The sequence below is a fragment of the Camellia sinensis genome, chromosome 1 (assembly GCF_055761805.1).
Source record: "Camellia sinensis isolate YWXY chromosome 1, ASM5576180v1, whole genome shotgun sequence".
NCBI classification, from domain to species: domain Eukaryota; kingdom Viridiplantae; phylum Streptophyta; class Magnoliopsida; order Ericales; family Theaceae; genus Camellia; species Camellia sinensis.
Window position 1 is genome coordinate 64510463 of NC_138961.1, and position 18565 is coordinate 64529027.

The window sequence follows — 18565 nt, forward strand, 5'->3', positions numbered from 1 at the left end:
TGGACAAACAATCATAATTTATCTACCTTAAGAAAATAACAATATAGTGCATATATAGTTGTTTATTTCTTTCTTAATTTGAACAATAATCATAATTTATCCATCTTAAAAAAATAACAAAATTTGATATCTTTTATGACATTATTATTGTTTTTATGTTTTGAGCTATGGTTGGTGGTGTATTATTGGACTGGCTATGATTGTTAAGCTTGATCTATTTCATATTTGTAATTAATATAATAACAATATAGAAATTTTTAATAGTCTTTATTTCTTTCTTAGTTTGGGCAAATAATCATAATTTATCTATCTTAAGAAAATAACAATATACTGCATATATAGTTGTTTATTTCTTTCTTAGTTTGAACAATAATCATGATTTATCTATCTTAAAAAAATAAAGCCCAAACAAAATAACACTGCAGCCTTCACAAACTCACAAAGCCTACACCAGAGGACTTATGCCTAGCAGCAGCACAAACAAAATAACAATGCAGCCCAACATGTTGTATTTCACTCTCATCCTTTTCTTCTTGCTATCTGGGCCTTCATGGGCCTCCAACCCGGGTGGCGGTGGAAGAAAGGTGGAGTCTGGTGGGGAGAGAACGGGGGATAGTGGGTCGGCTCACGGTCCTAATTGGGGCTGGGGTTGGGGATCAAGTCCCGGAAATGGACCCAAAAATGCATGGGGTTGGGGATCAAGTCCAGGAAATGGATGGGGCTGGGGATCAAAAAACATATGTTGTGTTACCGTGTTAATTTGTATGGAAAATGCTAGAGGTCCCAAATTTTCTACTAAATAAATGACCAAATGTCTCACATGGGTGTGGGGCCCTCAAAATTGCGGACCCCACACCCATGTGAGACATTTGGTCATTTGTTTGGTAGAAAATTTGATATCCCTAGCATTACCCTTATTGTATAGTACATAAATAAGAAAAATTCTATAAGCATGTGTCTTTGATTATGACTTCTAGTATTTTTATTATGACATATTGTGATATTATGATATCATTTTGATTATGATTCAATAATTGTTTAGTTATACTTGATGTTTGATTATATTTTCTCTGTCTCAAAATATTAGTTACTTCATTTTGGCAGCATGCTAAAAAGCTAGTTTTTTGACTTTTTAACTTTTTTAGCCAAAAAAAATTAGCTTTTTTATCCAAAAGAAGCTAGCTTTTTGTCAAAAAAGTCAAAAAGTCAATGTTTTACCAACTTCCCAAAACACTCCTAATTCTATTTTTTATCATTTTAAAATATTAGTCAATTTTTAAAATTTTAATGACTAAAATAACATGAATTTCTTATTTTGTCATTGTTTTGAAATTATTAAGCCTCTGTTTGGGATTGGCTTTTTTGGGCTTTTTTGGCTAAAATAGTCACAAAAAACAAAATAGGCTATTTTAGCCACAAAAAACAAAACATCAAATCCAACCCATAATCATTACAATCCTCTCTCACAAAAAAAGTCAAAAAAGCCAAAAAGCCAAAAAGCCCTTCCCAAACCAGGCTAAAATAGCCCAGGCTAAAATAGCCAAAAAGCCAAAAAGCCAACCCACTTCCCAAACGGAGGCTAACTATAATAATTGATATTTTTAATACTTTTGAAGTGTAATAATTATACTATTAAAAAAGTTAAATTTATTCATAAGTTATGACAATTAATATTTTTAATACTTTTAAAATGTAGTAATTGTACTATAAAAAAAATAAATAAATTTTCAAAAAAACTAATATTTTGAGATGGGAGTAATTCAAATTTTTTTAATTATGACAAATGGAATAAGTATCATTTCCCTCTCCTCTTCTATTTATACCACTGCAATTACTCTCTCTCTCTCTCTCAACTGCAGGCGTCCAAGTGGACATTGATAGCTTGAGTTACTGTTAAGAGATTTTTAACGATAATAAGTTTATCTGAATATTTAATTATTAATATATATATATATATATAATATTTTTGTGCGGAAAAAAATATAACCACACCACACTGACATGAATTGACAAACACAGTTCATATCTAACACGGGCAAATTCTCCAATGATTTTCTAAAATTAGTAAGTCTACTTGCAAACTAAGAGATTTTCGTACTATCTGAATTTATTATTGAGAATTCTGTGTAACCACTTGTCCATAATGCTTTTTTCAGAAGCTGTGAGTATCATTTCATTCGTTGTAAACTTTTGACTTTATGAAGGGTTAAAAATGTTGAATTTTTGTTACTCATTACGAAAATACATATAAAAAAAATGATATAACTTAAATAAGTTAAAAAATTAATAAATTAATTATTTTTATACCTACTAAAGTAAAGCATATGAATATATGATTTCTATTACGAACAATTTTGTTATTAAGCATACCCTGTCTTGTTTGTTTTGCTTCAAATTCTTTCTATTTGATATACAATGGAGAGGTAATGTGGACATTGGGATGAGTAGCTTGGTCACCAGATCATTCAAATTAAGCCTAGAGGCATCTCTCAAATCACACCTTCATGAGATGTAAATTTTTTACTGATTTTCATGCTATGTTGGATCAACAAGGCGTGAATTTTAATTAGAATTTACATCTAACAAAGCATAATTTAGGTTGTGGTTTGACGTAAAATTATTGACCAAAATGTAAGAAAAATGATTGGTCCACCAAAATAGGGGGAGCCCAACACCGCCCGAATGATATGGATGGATGACCTGTGTCTCCCTTGTCAATTGGAGTTGTCACTCTTGTCAATCGATGTGTCAACTGGCATCCATCCGGATAACCGGTATTCTCCCAAATGACTAGCCGAACGACCATCATGCACAAATTTGATCAATTCGAGCAAGATCAAATTTGGTAAATATAGTATTACTACAAAATGTAATATGTGTGATCCTAAATCTTTAAGGATGATTGAAGTCAATAAAATGAAGCTAACATTTAAGTCTCATATTTTTTGAAATAGGGTTCTTTGCAACAATAGATTACAAGAATGATTAAATCATCTACTTGAACCATTATTGATTGTGTTTTGAGTTTAAATTACCTACTCAAAACTTCTGTCCTGTTTACCATTCAGCTCTTCTTTGAATTATTGATTATATATGCCAGTCAATTTATCCCCCAAATGGCCATTGAAACAAACTAGACTCCTTTTAAAAGTTTTTAATTATTTAAAGAAAACACATCTATATATCACAATCATTTTAGGATAATTTTCAAATATCTACCTTGGTTCTTCCTCACAAGTTACAAGACCCTTTCCAAATCTCAGAGGCTATTTGGAGAGTTAGCTAATATAGTCAAAAAAATCACTACTAGAAAGGTAACTCTTATTTCTATCTTTTTATATATCTTTTTAAAAAAAATTAAAAAATCAATTAAAATACTCCATCCGTCCTAAAATAATTGTCCCTTTTGAGAAATCTAACATTTTTTGGTAATACAATTATTACTTTTTAAAAAAAATTAATTTTTCAAAATTACCTTTTGAAAGTAATTTTTCAGAGAATATTAATTGTCATAATTGTACTTTTTGTATTGTTTATAAATTTAAAAGAATGACAAAATAAAATAAAAAAAATCATATTATTTTATTCATTAATTTTTGAAAATAGATTAATATTTTAATACAATAAAAAATAAAATAAATGACTAATATTTTAAACCGAAAGGAGTAGTCAATTTCCGAAAGACCTGTATAGAACTTAAGATCTTCCCTCATGCACAAAACTAATAACAAAAACATATTTTTTTGAAGAAAAAAAAGTACATTGATAAGGCCCATTAAAGATATTTACATTATTTTATCCAGGGGTCATGTATAGTGTACTTCTATAAAGGCATCCAACATCTAGGCAGAATCAGATCTGACTACTCCTGATTGAAGAAGTCAACTAGTAAATAAAATTGAAGTCACAAATCATCAGTAAAATGTAGAGAACGTAATTATAAACACATAAAAAATGAGTGGATCTCTGCTCTAGTATAAGCATAAATTGTGAGTACACTTTACAGAGGACTCTTGCACATTCACGTTTTCTAATGTATTTTCTCTACTTTTCATTGATTTGTAATTTCCCAATAAAATTCAGCAAAGGACCCTTCTTTCCAAAGAAAACCCAGAATCCAGACTGGAAGCAGGCCACGATGTAAAGCTCTAAGCTATTATTTGATGTCACTAACACCAACAGAAATATGATATCATCATCACCACAACTCATGCCAATTACTATATAAAATTAGCAATAACTGAAAACAAGCTGATGTTCCTCCACAAATGCTAGCAACATACCATACCACCAAGTCTATTAAAACTCAAATCAACAACTGAATCACAATATACACTACAACCATGAAGTAGAATAATTTAGAAACTGCAGGTCAAATTTTCCACCACCAACCGAAGCACGATGGGGATTTTACTCATAGATCCATGGATGAAGGCTACTCTGCCAGTTTACAGTGCCATCAGGGAACCACAATGCAATCTCTTTCCTAGCACTCTCAACCGAATCACTTCCATGAATGACATTCCTGCAATTAAGGGAAAAGAAAAGAAAAGAGAGAAAAAAAACAAACAGATATAAGATTTTGAGACCTCCAAAACAATGAATCTGATCAAGCACCGGAAGTATCAACTAAGCAAACCATATGAAGTAAATAACATGAGAAAAAAAAAAAAAAAAAAAAAAAACTTAGAATGCATTCATGACCAATATGGCCCATACAAAAGTGAACAAATTGGGTTGAAAGTTGAAATTTTAGTTGATCCTGTTCAATGGACAATGCAGCTTCTAAGATGATATGAACATGCTCCAAAAGAATAAAAACTATATCCAGATTCATAAAATGACTTCAATCATATTAAAAAATTTATAAAAAAAAAAAGGTGAAAATTTCAGTGGCAAAGTAGAATACTTCAACCAAGAAAGGATAAATCTACTATTATACAAATGTTCAAATTTCCAAATTCAGACAAGTTCAAAGTTGACTATTAGGCGTGGGAATCATATGCATATTTAAATGATAATTAAAGCCAACTGCATCACACTGCATAATTCAATGTAGACTATCAAAAAATCCTCAACTAATTCAACAACAAAAAAAAAAAAAAAAAAAACAAATTAAAGAAGACAATATTAAGTCCTATATATTGCCATTTTCCTATTAAACAAAGAACAACAAACAATTGAAAGCCAAACACCATTAGAAACACAACAAATGTTACTTAGTCAGTAGATTAGATCACAGCAACGTACCTGCCAATCTCAACAGCAAAATCACCACGGATTGTGCCAGGAGCCGACTCTGATGGGTTAGTGGCACCAATAATCTTCCGTCCCGTGGCAACCACATCTTTACCTTCCCATACCATGGCAACCACAGAACCAGAGACAATATACTCAACCAGGCCATTGAAGAATGGCTTTGCTGACAAATCCTCATAGTGCTTCTCGGCAAAAGCCCTCTCCACATTCATAAGCTTCAAACCTAACATGTAAAATTTGAGCACATTGCAATTAAAATTAGAGTTAATTACCTAAAAGTCCTATTTACAAATGTTATGGTAGCTCAGGTCGTATCTAAGATTTTTTGAATCCATAAGTCCTATTTAGTAAAACTGATAATATTATCAATTTTTCCCATTTTATAAAACTAAGAACATTATCAATTTTTCCAAATAATTGTTTCACTAACTGATTAGAAAAAACAGAGCATGGGATTAAATGTTTTTGCTCTTCTAGTTATTGGTTTAATTTAACTATCCAATAAAATAGAGAACATTATCAGTTTTTCCAATTTTAAAACTGGGAACATTATCAGTTTTTTCATTTTTAAAATTTTATTTATTTATTTTTTTTTTTCAATTTTGCACATCAATGTTGCATCATCATGCTTCTTTATAGAAACCAATGTTATTAAAGGCGCGTCTAGGCGTGCGCCTAGGCCCATGTCCTATCCAGGTTCTCGGGTTTGTGCCTTGTAGTGTTCCAGGCCAGGCGACTTCGATAAGACACGCTTAGGCCCAAGGTTTGTGCCTTATAGTGCTCCAAGTCAGACGACTGTGATAAGGCGTCTGATTGGCCCAAGGCTTGCGTCTTGAGGTGTTTTTTTTTTTTTTTTTATTGTTGTTTTAATTGATTTTGTTTAAAATCTAACCATTGATTTAATATGGTGCAGCTACAAAAGATCCCTACTATTATTACAGATGCTAATACATTGGACATTCAACTCCAAATCAATGATAGAAGAAAAATTAATCCTAATTCTAATCTCCAAAAAACAATAAATGTTTAACATTTTATTTTGTTCATGTTGAACACTAAATTATTTATTTATATTAAATTATACATTTTTTCTGTACAAAGTACGCCTCACTTCGGTGAAACCTGCGCCTTACCTTGCGCCTTGAGCCTAAGCCCCAAGAAACCTTGGCAACTTGGTGCGCCTATCGCCTTTAATAACACTGATAGACACAAATTTTTAGTTTTGCATAAAAAAATAATTCAGTTTTTTCAATTTTTTCAGGAAAAAAAAAAATTTACACAATTTTTTTTTTTTTTCCTTTTTCCGATTTGAAAGTTGATATTTTAAAATTTTGAAAATCAAAATAAATGTCAAATCATCATGTTCCTTTATAGATAATCATAAATGATGAACAATTATTGTTTGAAGGGCAATTCCGACTACTAAAAATTTTATGAGACTTGAAGGTCCAAAAAATCTTAGCTAGGAGTTAATGGAGTATAAATTTATAAATTAGGACTTACGTGCAAACGCCCCTTAAAATTAAAATTATACACACCCAATTTACACTAGGGGTGCAACTTGGGCGGGAGTAACTCGAGTTAAGCATGAATTTTTTAAGACTTGGGCAACATATTTTTGAATTTAGTGCGAGCTTGGACTAAAAATTCGAATTAAATTTGGACGGACCTGAACAAAGATACAAAACAACCCGAAACTCGAATTGTATAAATAAATAAATATATATATACATATATATAAACTTGACTTTATGTGCAATTCAGGCAACTCATGCCTAACTTGGGTTGGGTTGCAAGTCGGACTTGATAACTCTTAGCACAACTCGAGTTGAATTTGGACAACTTCTCAATCTGCCTGAACCCGACCGAATTGCACACCTAAATTACACACAAACACGTCTGCAGACAGACACGAACACAATTGTAAAAGCAGAGCATAAGTAAAGAACTACAAACTTATAATACCTTTCAACGAGAAACCCTTCTTCTCAAATCGGCAAATAATCTCACCAACCTGAAAGGAGAGACTCAAGTGTCAGTCATATCTCCATTTTCTACCAAAGCAAACACCTCACACTCTGTTTGGATCGCTAAGTGAGAAAAAAAAAATGATTGTACTCTAATCATGTTTGAATAAGTAAGAAAGCAAGGTATGTGATATAGGCATATATGTGAGAAAATTTTCTTCCATTGTATTTTAACGAAAATCTTGGTATTACACAACCAAACAGTTCCACTTTTGTGAGAAATAAAACCTGTAATGTAAACTACATTTATCATTCTCTTTCTCTTCATTTCTTATACTTTCTTACCAAATCACTCAGTCCAAACGGACTATCACATAAATTTTACAAAAAGAATACATAAATTTTGGCTGAAGTGACACAACTATATATATATATAGATTTGCAGAGTTAATAGTAAGGCAAGATCAATTTTTTGCCAACAAATTCCCTATAGATTTCAGCAAAATTAAACTGACAAATGCGAAACTTGGTCTGTTTACTCACAGATTACAGGGTTTCTAAAAAATTTCAACATACATGAAGCGAAATTACGGTAAATTCCCTATATGTGAATGAACGAAGATAAGTATAAAGCACAAATATATAGAAAGAGAGACGGACCAAGCCTCGCTGGACGCCATCGGGTTTGATCATGATAAAAGTCTGCTCCATTTTCGCTGATTAGCTCGCTCTCTCTCTCTCTCTCTCTCTCTCTCTCTCTCTCTCTGTAGCTTCGGCTGTGCAATTTTCTACCGGAGCGAGAGAGAAGACAGACAGACTGAAAAGCCGGAAGCCCTTTATAGTGTGGAAGTGATTGATACCAAACCAAACCCTAACCCTATGTATGTTTGGTTTCTTTTTCGGAAAATGATGGAGAATCAAACCGAAATGATTCACAAATATATATATGTATATATATATTTTCTTATGGTAACTGTTTTCATTTTCCTTTTTTTTTCTTCCTAAAACACCTTTGTTTTGAGAGATATTTAAGACTCATTTGGGACCAGAATTTTTTAATATTTTTTTGACGTTTTAGATAAAATATAATTTAAAAAAATTAGTATGTTTAGAATGAATTTTTATATTTTTATAAAAAGATGTGTAAAAAATTAAAAAAAAATTTATTTTTATTTTTTGGAATAGATTATTGGTTTTTTAAATCTTTACCAAAAAGTAAAAAAATAAAAAATCTTTATTTAAATCTTTACCAAATTTTTATCTTTACCAAAAAATAAAAAATGATATTACCAAATAAGGCCTTATATTGTGTTTGGATAGTGGGAAGAGATTTTCAATCTTTATTTATATTTCAATTATTTAAATTCTAGTATCTTATATATAATCTACATGAAAAAAAACAAAATAAATCATATAATTCGTGCTAGTGGAATATATATATCACCAATAAGTAGGGCGAATTATACTATCCCATAGTTTGAGACTATATTATTTTAATTCTTAATTTTTTAATTGTAATATATTTGATCTTAAATTTTAAATCTTGTTCCAAATAAGGATAATTAAAAATACAATTATTTAATTTTAAGGACAAAATCGTCAATTTGATAAAATATAAACTAATTTGACAAAAATAAATAACAAAAAAAAATTAAAAAATTATTTCTACTCACTAAAGATAAAATTATGTAAGATTGATAAATCTTTTAGATATTTATTTTTTGTTTTACCAAATTAATTTTTAGGGTAAATTACACTGACACCCCCTGAGGTTTAGTCCGATTACATACTACCCCCTGACGTTATAGAAATTACATTATCTCCCCTATGGTTGATAGTCTCATTTTACAAACCCTTTAGTTATATAAAAAGGCAACAACTCCTGGTAGAAAAATAAAAGAAATTACATTGAAAAAAAAAATAGAGGAAAGGAAAGGAAAGGGAAAAAAAATAGAAGAAGTAAAGCAAAATAAGAAAAGAGAAAATGTATGAATTTAATATTTTTTTGATACCAACGTTAATTCCATCTAAATAATTATAATGATAAGGGGTCAGTGTAATTTTCCAAACGTCAGGAGGTGATATGTATTAAACCCAATTCGCATGGTGTGTAAGTGTAACTTACCCTAATTTCTAATAGTATGTGTTTGGATGATGATCAAGTAATGGGTGATTGTTAGGATTTTAATGTGTGATCGATATATTTAATATATGAAATGTTTTTAATTTCAGATTTTGTGATTTAATTGATTGGTTTAATAATGATATCAAAGTTGTCGCAATATTTGACTTTTGAAAAAATAGAAACTAATTTAATGAAAATAAAAATAATCACCCATTACATGATCATCATCCAAACACATAATAAAAATTAATTTGGTAAAATAAATAAATGTTTAAAAAATTTATCAATTTTACATAATTTTATCTTTAGTGTGTAGAAATAATTTTTAAAAATTCAAAAATATTTTTTTGACATTTATTTTTGTCAAATTAGTTTATATTTTCTCAAATTAAAGATTTTGCTTTTGAAATTAAACAATGGTATCTTCAATTGCCCTTATTTGGGACAAAATTCAAAATTTAAGGTCAAATGTGTCACAATTAAAAAGTTAATGATCAAAATGATATAAATCCTAAATTATAGGGATTATTAATGTAATTTGCCCCCATAAGTAAGAAAGATTAATAATCAAACAATAGCACACATATTAGTGAATTAAAAATTGTTGGAAAATGGTTTTGAAAAATCCTTGTTTTTTACTAATTTTGAGCATTAATTAAGGTGAGACCCAAGCGTTATTTTTAACGTTTCTAATTGGATTCATGTTTAATGCCGCGTAGTGAATAAATTCATATATTTGGTTGCTCAAAACCATTTCCGGATGAATGAGAATTCAACGCGCGTTTTCGGATTTGTGGAAATGTATTTTAGTGGGTTTACTGCACATTTGTGAAATGTGCTTGTCCCACGTTAGAAAGGCTTGAGGAATTGTTTGGGTTTATAAACCTTAGCATTGGATATTTGGTATAGGCCCCAAGAGATACCCAAGTTTGTGGAAGGGTGAGATTATGGGTGTAGTGGGCGCGACCCATTGGACCCAAAATTAAAACCACACGCCGCCGTCCGTCCGATCGGCCGAGCTGGGCATAGGTGCGTGGTGTGAGGTTGAATTGGGCTTGTCCGACCCAATACTTATCTTTTTGGGCAAAAAACATTTGTAATTTATTTTTTAATTTTGGTTTCAAAATTCAAAATAAATTTGGTCCAAAATTTTTCTTTACCCAAACAAGGCCCTTACAAGTCCATACCATCCGAACTAGTTCAAACAGGTTTCTACCTGTTGTATTCCAACCGAATCTGTCCAAACAGATTGTCTATTTGTCCAAACAGTTGCCTATCTGTTGGCACCTGTTCGGAACAGCCACCTTTCTGTCTATATAAAGCATGCTTCTAACAATTCATTTCACTCAATTTTTCTCTCATATTTTCGTCCTTCTTTTCCTGTGTTCTTGCATCAATTTATGCATTTATATTTTAGGAAGAAAAAGAAAGAGTTACAACAAAGTTGGTTCGCCAGGCTTAAATTTGTAGTGCTGCAAATTTAAGTGTTAGTCGTTGCATCCTAGGAAGTAGACGCCGATAAAACTCGATGCACCAGAACGAGGGCGAAATCTACTTTAAGGAGATTGTGTCCAACACAAGCCTCGACATTATTTTCAGTAAGTTTTAATTCTGAAAATAATTTATATAATTATTTTCTGAATTATTTTATTTTATTGTTTGTCTAATTTATACATATAATTTACACACATACACCTTTGTGGGTTTCTAACAATCTTAAAGTAGATTCTTATTTTTATTTTCTACAGACAAATATTTTGTTTCGGGAAATTAAATAGTAGTAATATACTGTTTAATTTCTTAAATAGTAGTAATGTACTGTTTAACGATTTCTTTGATAACATAGTAATAATATACTATTTATTATTGAAATTTTGTTACAAAATATTATTCTGTTTATTTTGTGTGTAAATTGATTTTTTGTATAATTTTGTGATTAGTGTATTATTTTTATTTCGTCAGAATTATGACAACTGAAATTAACAGTACTGAGACTGTTATTACTCAAACCCCCACACCTGTTGTACTAGTGATGACTTCGGCAGTACTGATAAATCATGAGGAGAAGCTAGAAAAATTCAATGGTAATGATTTTAAAAGATCAGATGATGTTTTATCTTACCACATTGAATTTGGCTCGCTTCACTCGTGAAAAGGCACCGGCACTGAACGAGGAAAAAACTGACCGGCAAGTGGTTGCCGCAGTCGATGTATGGAAATATGGTGATTTTCTGTGTCGAAACTATATCTTCAATGGGTTGGACAATACACTGTATAATGTGTATAGTGTGAAAGGCACAGCTAAAGAACTGTGGGAATCTCTGGATCTTAAGTATAAGACAGAGGACGCCGGTACAAAGAAATTTGTTATCGGCCATTTTCTGGATTTTAAAATGATAGATTCCAAAACGATTATTAACTAAGTTCAAGATCTCCAATTAATTCTCCATGACATACGTGCGGAATGGATGGTTCTCAGTAAATCTTTCCAAGTAGTGACAATCATTGAAAAATTGCCACCATCGTGGAAAGAATTCAAGAATTATCTGAAGCGTAAGCGCAAGGAGATGAATTGGAGGAATTGATAGTGCGGCTCCGAATTGAGGAGGACAACCGAGGTTTTAACAAGAAGTCAGGAAACCATGTCATGCAGGCTAAAGCAAATGTTGTGGAACATAGACAAGGGTCAAAGTTCAACAACAAGAAGCGGAAGTATGATAGCAATGATCCTAAACAAGGATCCACTAGTAAGATCAACAAAGGGATCAACAACAGGTTCAACAAGAGGTTCAAAGGCAAATGTTTTGTGTGCGGCAAAGATGGGCGTCACGCTAAGGATTGTCACGTTCGCAAAGACGGAGGGAGTTTAAGAAAAAAACTAACACAAGCCAACATAGCCGAGGATTTTTATCTTTCTGATGGAGTGGCTGACATCAATCTTGTTGCAGTTGTCTCTGAAGCAAATTTGGTGGCAATCCCAAGGAATGGTGGGTGAATACTAGAGCAACCCGCAATATCTGTGCAGATCAGAAGATGTTCACAACCTACAAAGTGGTGAAAAGTGGAGAACAACTTTTTATGGGAAACTCCTCCACTTCAACTGTAGAAGGACAAGGAAAGATTGTGTTGAAAATGACCTCAGGGAAAAAACTCACTCTTAACAATGTACTCTATGTGCCAAAGATTCGCAAGAATTTGATTTCTGGGTCATTGTTGATTAAGAATGGGTTTAAATTAATCTTTGAATCTGATAAAGTTGTACTCTCCAAGAGTGGAATGTATGTGGGGCGAGGTTACATGAGTGATGGGCTTTTTAAACTCAATGTAATAATTGTTGTACCTAATTTAGCTTTTAACAATAAGAACACTTCTTCTGTTTATATTGCTGAGTCTTCTTTTTTATGGCATAGTAGATTAGGATATGTTAATTTACATTCTTTGCGTAGATTTGCTGCTTTAGAATGTTTACCAAATTTAGAATTTGATCCTAATCATAAATGTGAGATTCGTGTTAAGGCAAAACTCACAAAGGCACCATTTAATAAAGTTGAAAGAAGTACTGAACCTCTAAGTTTAATTCACACAGATATCTGTGATTTAAAATTTATTCAAACTCGAGGAGGTAAGAAGTACTTTATTACTTTTATTAATGATTGCACTCGATATTGCTATGTTTACTTATTGAGGAGTAAAGACAAAGCCGTAGAAGCTTTTAGGCAATATAAACTTGAGGTTGAAAATCAACTTGGCAAAACTATTAAGATAGTGAGGAGTGACAAAGGTGGTGAGTATGATGCACCATTTGAAGAATTTTGTTCTAAACATGGTATCATTCACCAAACCACTGGACCCTATTCTCCTCAGTCAAATGGTGTTGCTGAGAGAAAGAATCGAACTCTTAAAGAGATGATGAATGCCATGTTGATTAGTTCAGGGTTACCTTGGAACTTGTAGGGAGGAGGCAATTTTGCCTGCTAACTTTATCCGTAACATGGTACCCCACAAGAAACTCAATCAACACCTTATGAATTATGGAAAGGTTGACGACCTACTTCTAATTACCTCAAAGTGTGAAGGTGTTTGGCCAAGGTTACAGTCCCTAGTCTCAAAACGACTAAGATAGGACTAAAGACCGTTGATTGTGTGTTCATTGGTTATGCAAATAATAATAGTGCATATAAATTTTTAGTTCATAGATCTGAAATCTGGATATGCATGTAAACACTATTATTGAGTCAAGAAATGCATCATTTTTTTAACACATTTTTCCTAGCAAGGAAATTGAAGAGAAAAGTTTAAATAAAAGAACTTTTGATACTGCTATGGGTAGCAGTGAAAACCACAATGATAATGAATCAGATGAACCTAGACGTAACAAGAGGGCTAGGATCTCAAAATTATTTGTTCTAGATTTTCTGACATACTTGTTAGAAAATGAGCCTCAAAACTTCAAGGAAGCAATGTCAAGTCCTGAAGCTCCATTGTGAAGAAAGACTGTGAATAGTGAAATTGAATCAATACTGCAAAATCATACTTGAGAACTGGTGGATCTTCCACCAGGATGTAAACCTCTTGGATATAAGTGGAAATTCAAGAGAAAAATGAAAGCAGATGGCTCAATAGATAAATATAAGGCTAGACTTGTTGTTAAGGGATACAGGCAAAAGGAAGGCCTTGATTATTTGACACCTATTCACCAGTGACAAGAATAACATCCATTCGCATGTTGATTATGATTGCAGCTTTGTATAATCTAGAAATACATCAAATGGATGTTAAAATAGCTTTTTTGAATGGCGGGTTAGATGAGGAATCTATATGGAACAACCGGAAGGGTTTCAATTTTCCGGCCAAGAGAAAAAGGTTTGTAAACTTGTCAAATCCCTTTATGGATTAAAACAAGCTCCGAAACAATGGCATGAAAAATTTGATCACGCTATGCTTTCGAATAGTTTTAAGATAAACGAATGTGACAAATGCGTCTATGTCAAAAGCACAGACGAAGGCTATGTCATAGTTTGTCTTTATGTGGATGACATGCTCATTATTGGAAGCAATAATGACATGATTAAATCTACAAAGAAAATGTTGAACAAAAAGTTTGACATGAAAGATCTGGGAGTAGCAGATATAATTCTAGGAATAAAAATTACTAGAACATCTGAAGGATATGTGTTATCTCAGTCTCACTATGTTGAGAAGATTCTGGAGAAATTTGGAAAGCATGACGATCGTCCTGCTAAAACACCTGTGGACATTAGTCTTCATTTGTCAAAAAATACAGGTGCAAGCATATCACAATTAGAGTACTCTCGGATAATCGGAAGCTTGATGTACTTAATGAATTGCATTAGGCCAGATATAGCCTATGTTGTAAGCAAATTGAGTAAGTACACAAGTAATCCAGGGTCCGATCATTGGAAAGCGATAATTATGGTACCTAGGTATCTAAGACATGCCCAGAATTATGGCTTACATTATACCAAATATCCAGCAGTACTCGAGGGATATAGTGATGCAAATTGGATATCGGATACTAAAGACTCAAAATCCACTAGTGGATATGTCTTTACCCTAGAAGGTGCTGTAGTCTCTCGAAAATCATCCAAGCAGACATGCATAACAAGGTCAACAATGGAATCTAAGTTTATCACATTAGATAAAATAAGAGAAGAAGCAGAATGGGTTCGTAATTTCTTAGAAAACATTCCAATGTGGCCTAAACCTGTGCCAGCTATATGCATATACTGTGATAGTGAAGCAGCAATAGGACGAGCACAGGATCATATGTATAACGGTAAGCCTCGACACATTCGTCGAAGACATAATACCGTTAGGCATTTACATGGAATAATTTCCATAGAATATGTAAAGCCAAAGGAGAATATTGCGAATCCATTGACTAAAGGACTAGCCAGAGAGCAAGTGTACTATTTATCGAGGGGAATGGGATTAAAACCTGTTACTTAAAAGTCGCCATAATGGTAACCCAACCTAGTTGACTGGAGATCCCAAGATCTAAGTTCAAAGGTACAACTGAATTATGAATGACTTCATGTATCACTAAGGAGGTTTACTCCTATCTATTTTTATAATAAGAAGAGTGATATTTGCAACGTTAATAGGATAAGCTTTGCTTTAATGATTCTTATAGCTTGGACATCTAAGTGGGGTATAGCAGGATACTCTTAATAAGAAATCGCATATATGAGTGTGAACTGGGCCGATTCTGTGAGAATTGAAAAGGCTAAATTCTCTTGAGCACTCATGAATTACCATGCGTTGTTCAAGGCCAAAATGAACACCACCGTAAGAACCAAACTGTGTCTGCGGATAGATTATGTGTAGTCTATTGTCTTGGATTACACAAGCAGCTGAACAGTTCAAGGCATCGCGTCCACTGGTTAGCCAATAAGTCCGATAGGCTTTCACTAGAGAAGGTTCAAAACCGAAAGCTCCCTATCTCAATGTGGTGTATTTTCTTAATGTACTCTTTCTTTGTCTGTATCTTGTTGCATGTCCGTTATCGTGAATTTCATTCATGTGGGGGATTGTTGGAAAATGGTTTTGAAAAATCCTTATTTTTTGCTAACTTTGAGCATTAATTAAGGTGGGACCCAAGCGCTATTTTTAACGTTTCTAATGGGTTCATGTTTAATGTCGCGTAGTGAATAAATTCATGTATTTGGTTGCTCAAAACCATTTCCAGAAGAATAAGAACTCAACGCACGTTTTCGGGTTCGTAGAAATGTATTTTGGTGGGTTTACTACACATTTGTGAAATGTGCTTGTCCCACATTAGAAAGGCTTGAGGAATTGTTTGGGTTTATAAGCCTTAGCCTTGGATACTTGGGATAGGCCCCAAGGGGTACCCAAGTTTGTAGAAGGGTGATGTTATGGGTGTAATAGGCTAGACCCATTGGACCCAAAATTAAAACCACGCGCGCGCGCTGCCGCAGCCGCCCGTCCGGTCAGGCTGGGCTGGGACTAGGCCTGGGCTTGCACGCGGGTGTGTGGTGTGAGATTGGATTGGGCTTGTTCGGCCCAATACTTATCTTTTTGGGCCAAGAACATTTGTAATTTATTTTTTATTTTTTAATTTTGGTTTCAAAATACAAGATAAATTTGGTCCAGAATTTTTCTTCACCCAAACAAGGCCTTTACAGGTCCATACCATCCGAATTGGTTCAAAAGGTTCAAACAGGTTTCTACCTGTTGCATTCCAATTGAATCTGTCCAAACAGATTGTCTATCTCTTCGAACAGTTTCTTATCTGTTGGCACCTGTTCGGAACAGCCACCTTTCTGTCTATATAAAGTATGCTTCCAGCAATTCATTTCACTCAATTTTTCTCGCATATTTTCGTCCTTCTTTTCCTGTGCTCTTGCATCAATTTTTGCATTTATATTTTAGAAAGAAAAATAAAGAGTTACAACAAAGTTGGTTCGCCATGCTTAAATTTGTAGTGCTGCAAATTTAAGTATCCGTCGTTGTATCCTGGGAAATAGATGCTGTAAAACTCGAAGCACCGGAGCAAGAGCGAAGTCTACTTTAAGGAGATTGTGTCCAACACAAGCCTCAACATTATTTTCTGTAAGTTTTAATTCTGAAAATAATTTATATAATTATTTTTTGAATTATTTTATTTATTGTTTATTTAATTTATACATATAATTTACACACATACACTTTTGTGGGTTTCTAACAAAAAATTTATTTTTTAAATATTTTTAATAAAATTAAGTGGTCATATGCTGTGTGATTGTTTTTAGGGAGTTGGATAATTGTTTTTTTTTTTTTTTTGGGTAGCCTAACACACCCAAGCTTTACATCAGGTGACGACTCTACATAAATCTTTTTAAGGGTTTGAGCAAAATAATAAAATTATGGATGAATTTTACAAACGATTCTTACAGTTTGCGAGTTTAGAGTTTGTGTTATTTTGATTCTTAATTTTTTAATTGTGATACATTTAATTTTGAATTTTGAATTTTGTTTTAAATAAGGATAATTAAAGATACCATTGGATTTTTCAAGTTCAAAATCGTCAAATTGATAAAATATAAACTAATTTGACAATAATAAATGTCAAAAAAATATTTTTGAATTTTTAAAAATTATTTCTACTGACTAAAGATAAAATTATCTAAAATTGATAAATCTTTTGGATATTTTTTTTTTACCAAATTAATTTTTATTATGTATTTGAATGATAATTATGTAATGGGTGATTCTTTTTGTTTTCATTAAATTAGTTCTATTTTTTCAAAATTCACCACGACAATTACTATTCACCATTCTTGGTCGTTATTCATCTTACTGAGCATTTATCGTCCGTGGTTACTATTCATCGCCGGAGGCACTATTTTATTGTTGGGGTTACTATTCACCTTTGGAGGTTACTATTCATCGTCGGAGGTTACTATTTACCACCGATCGCTATTCATCCAATGGGGTCACACCTTTCACAAATTATGTGGTTCGACTAACCATTTAAAGCGGTAAAATTACAACAATTTATATACAAGTAATAAATTATAACTTTTTATTTAAAGCAATAAATAAATTACAACAGTTTATATACAACAGTAAATTACAGCAAATATGTAGGTGGTGCAGCCTTCCCGTTAAAGCAATAAAATAGTTATATAAAAAAAATAATAATAAAGTACAACAGATATATGGGTAGTGCAGCCTTCCTATTAAAGCGATAAAAAATAGTTATGAAAAGCAGTAAAGGAAGTATTTAAACAAGTTATATCGCATTTTTAAATTGAATGAAAGTTTACGAAAATTCACTTTTCGGGGAAATGTTGAATTTTCTGATTCACAAACTTTCTTTTGATTACCCTCAAGGTTGTGGAATGTGTTCTCAATTCTCAGTCCAAAATTTGGAATTTCAGCTTTAGTGGTTGGTTTTTGAATGGTGTATTGATGAAATGGAAATAAAAGTTTGGTTCAGAAAAATAAAATATCTAAGAAAATATTTTATTTTCTCCCTCTCTCAAAAACTAATTTTCCTTCTTTTCTTTTCTCTCTAATTCTTTTTTTTCTCTCAATCCTCTCTTTCTGATTATTTTCCTCAATCCTCCTCTTGCACCAATTCTTTCTCTCTCTTTGATTCTCTTCCCAAAAAGAAGGCCCTCTCTTTTCTTCACCCATCTGCCTCTTTCATAGGTAATAAAAACACACAAACAAACAAAACATTAAACGG

General features: G+C 32.4%; 1 protein-coding gene across 1 annotated transcript; it reads right to left on the bottom strand.

Annotated features, from left to right (window-relative positions):
• Window positions 1-4192: 4192 nt before the first annotated feature.
• Window positions 4193-8229, bottom strand: LOC114268670 (nucleoside diphosphate kinase 1). The gene is made up of 4 exons (XM_028209868.2): window positions 7887-8229; window positions 7225-7273; window positions 5251-5482; window positions 4193-4525 (listed from the first exon to the last, which is right to left on the bottom strand). The coding sequence occupies exons 1-4, from the start codon at window positions 7935-7937 to the stop codon at window positions 4411-4413; spliced, it is 447 nt and encodes a 148-aa protein (XP_028065669.2). The 5' UTR covers window positions 7938-8229; the 3' UTR covers window positions 4193-4410.
• Window positions 8230-18565: the final 10336 nt, after the last annotated feature.

Coding starts and splice junctions, on each gene's coding strand:
- LOC114268670 (XM_028209868.2), bottom strand. CDS start 7,937: ATGGAGCAGACTTTTATCATGATCAAACCCGATGGCGTCCAGCGAGGC. Junction 5,483..7,224: donor GAAGGGTTTCTCGTTGAAAG/GTATTATAAGTT, acceptor TTTACATGTTAG/GTTTGAAGCTTATGAATGTG. Junction 4,526..5,250: donor TTTGCTGTTGAGATTGGCAG/GTACGTTGCTGT, acceptor CCTTAATTGCAG/GAATGTCATTCATGGAAGTG.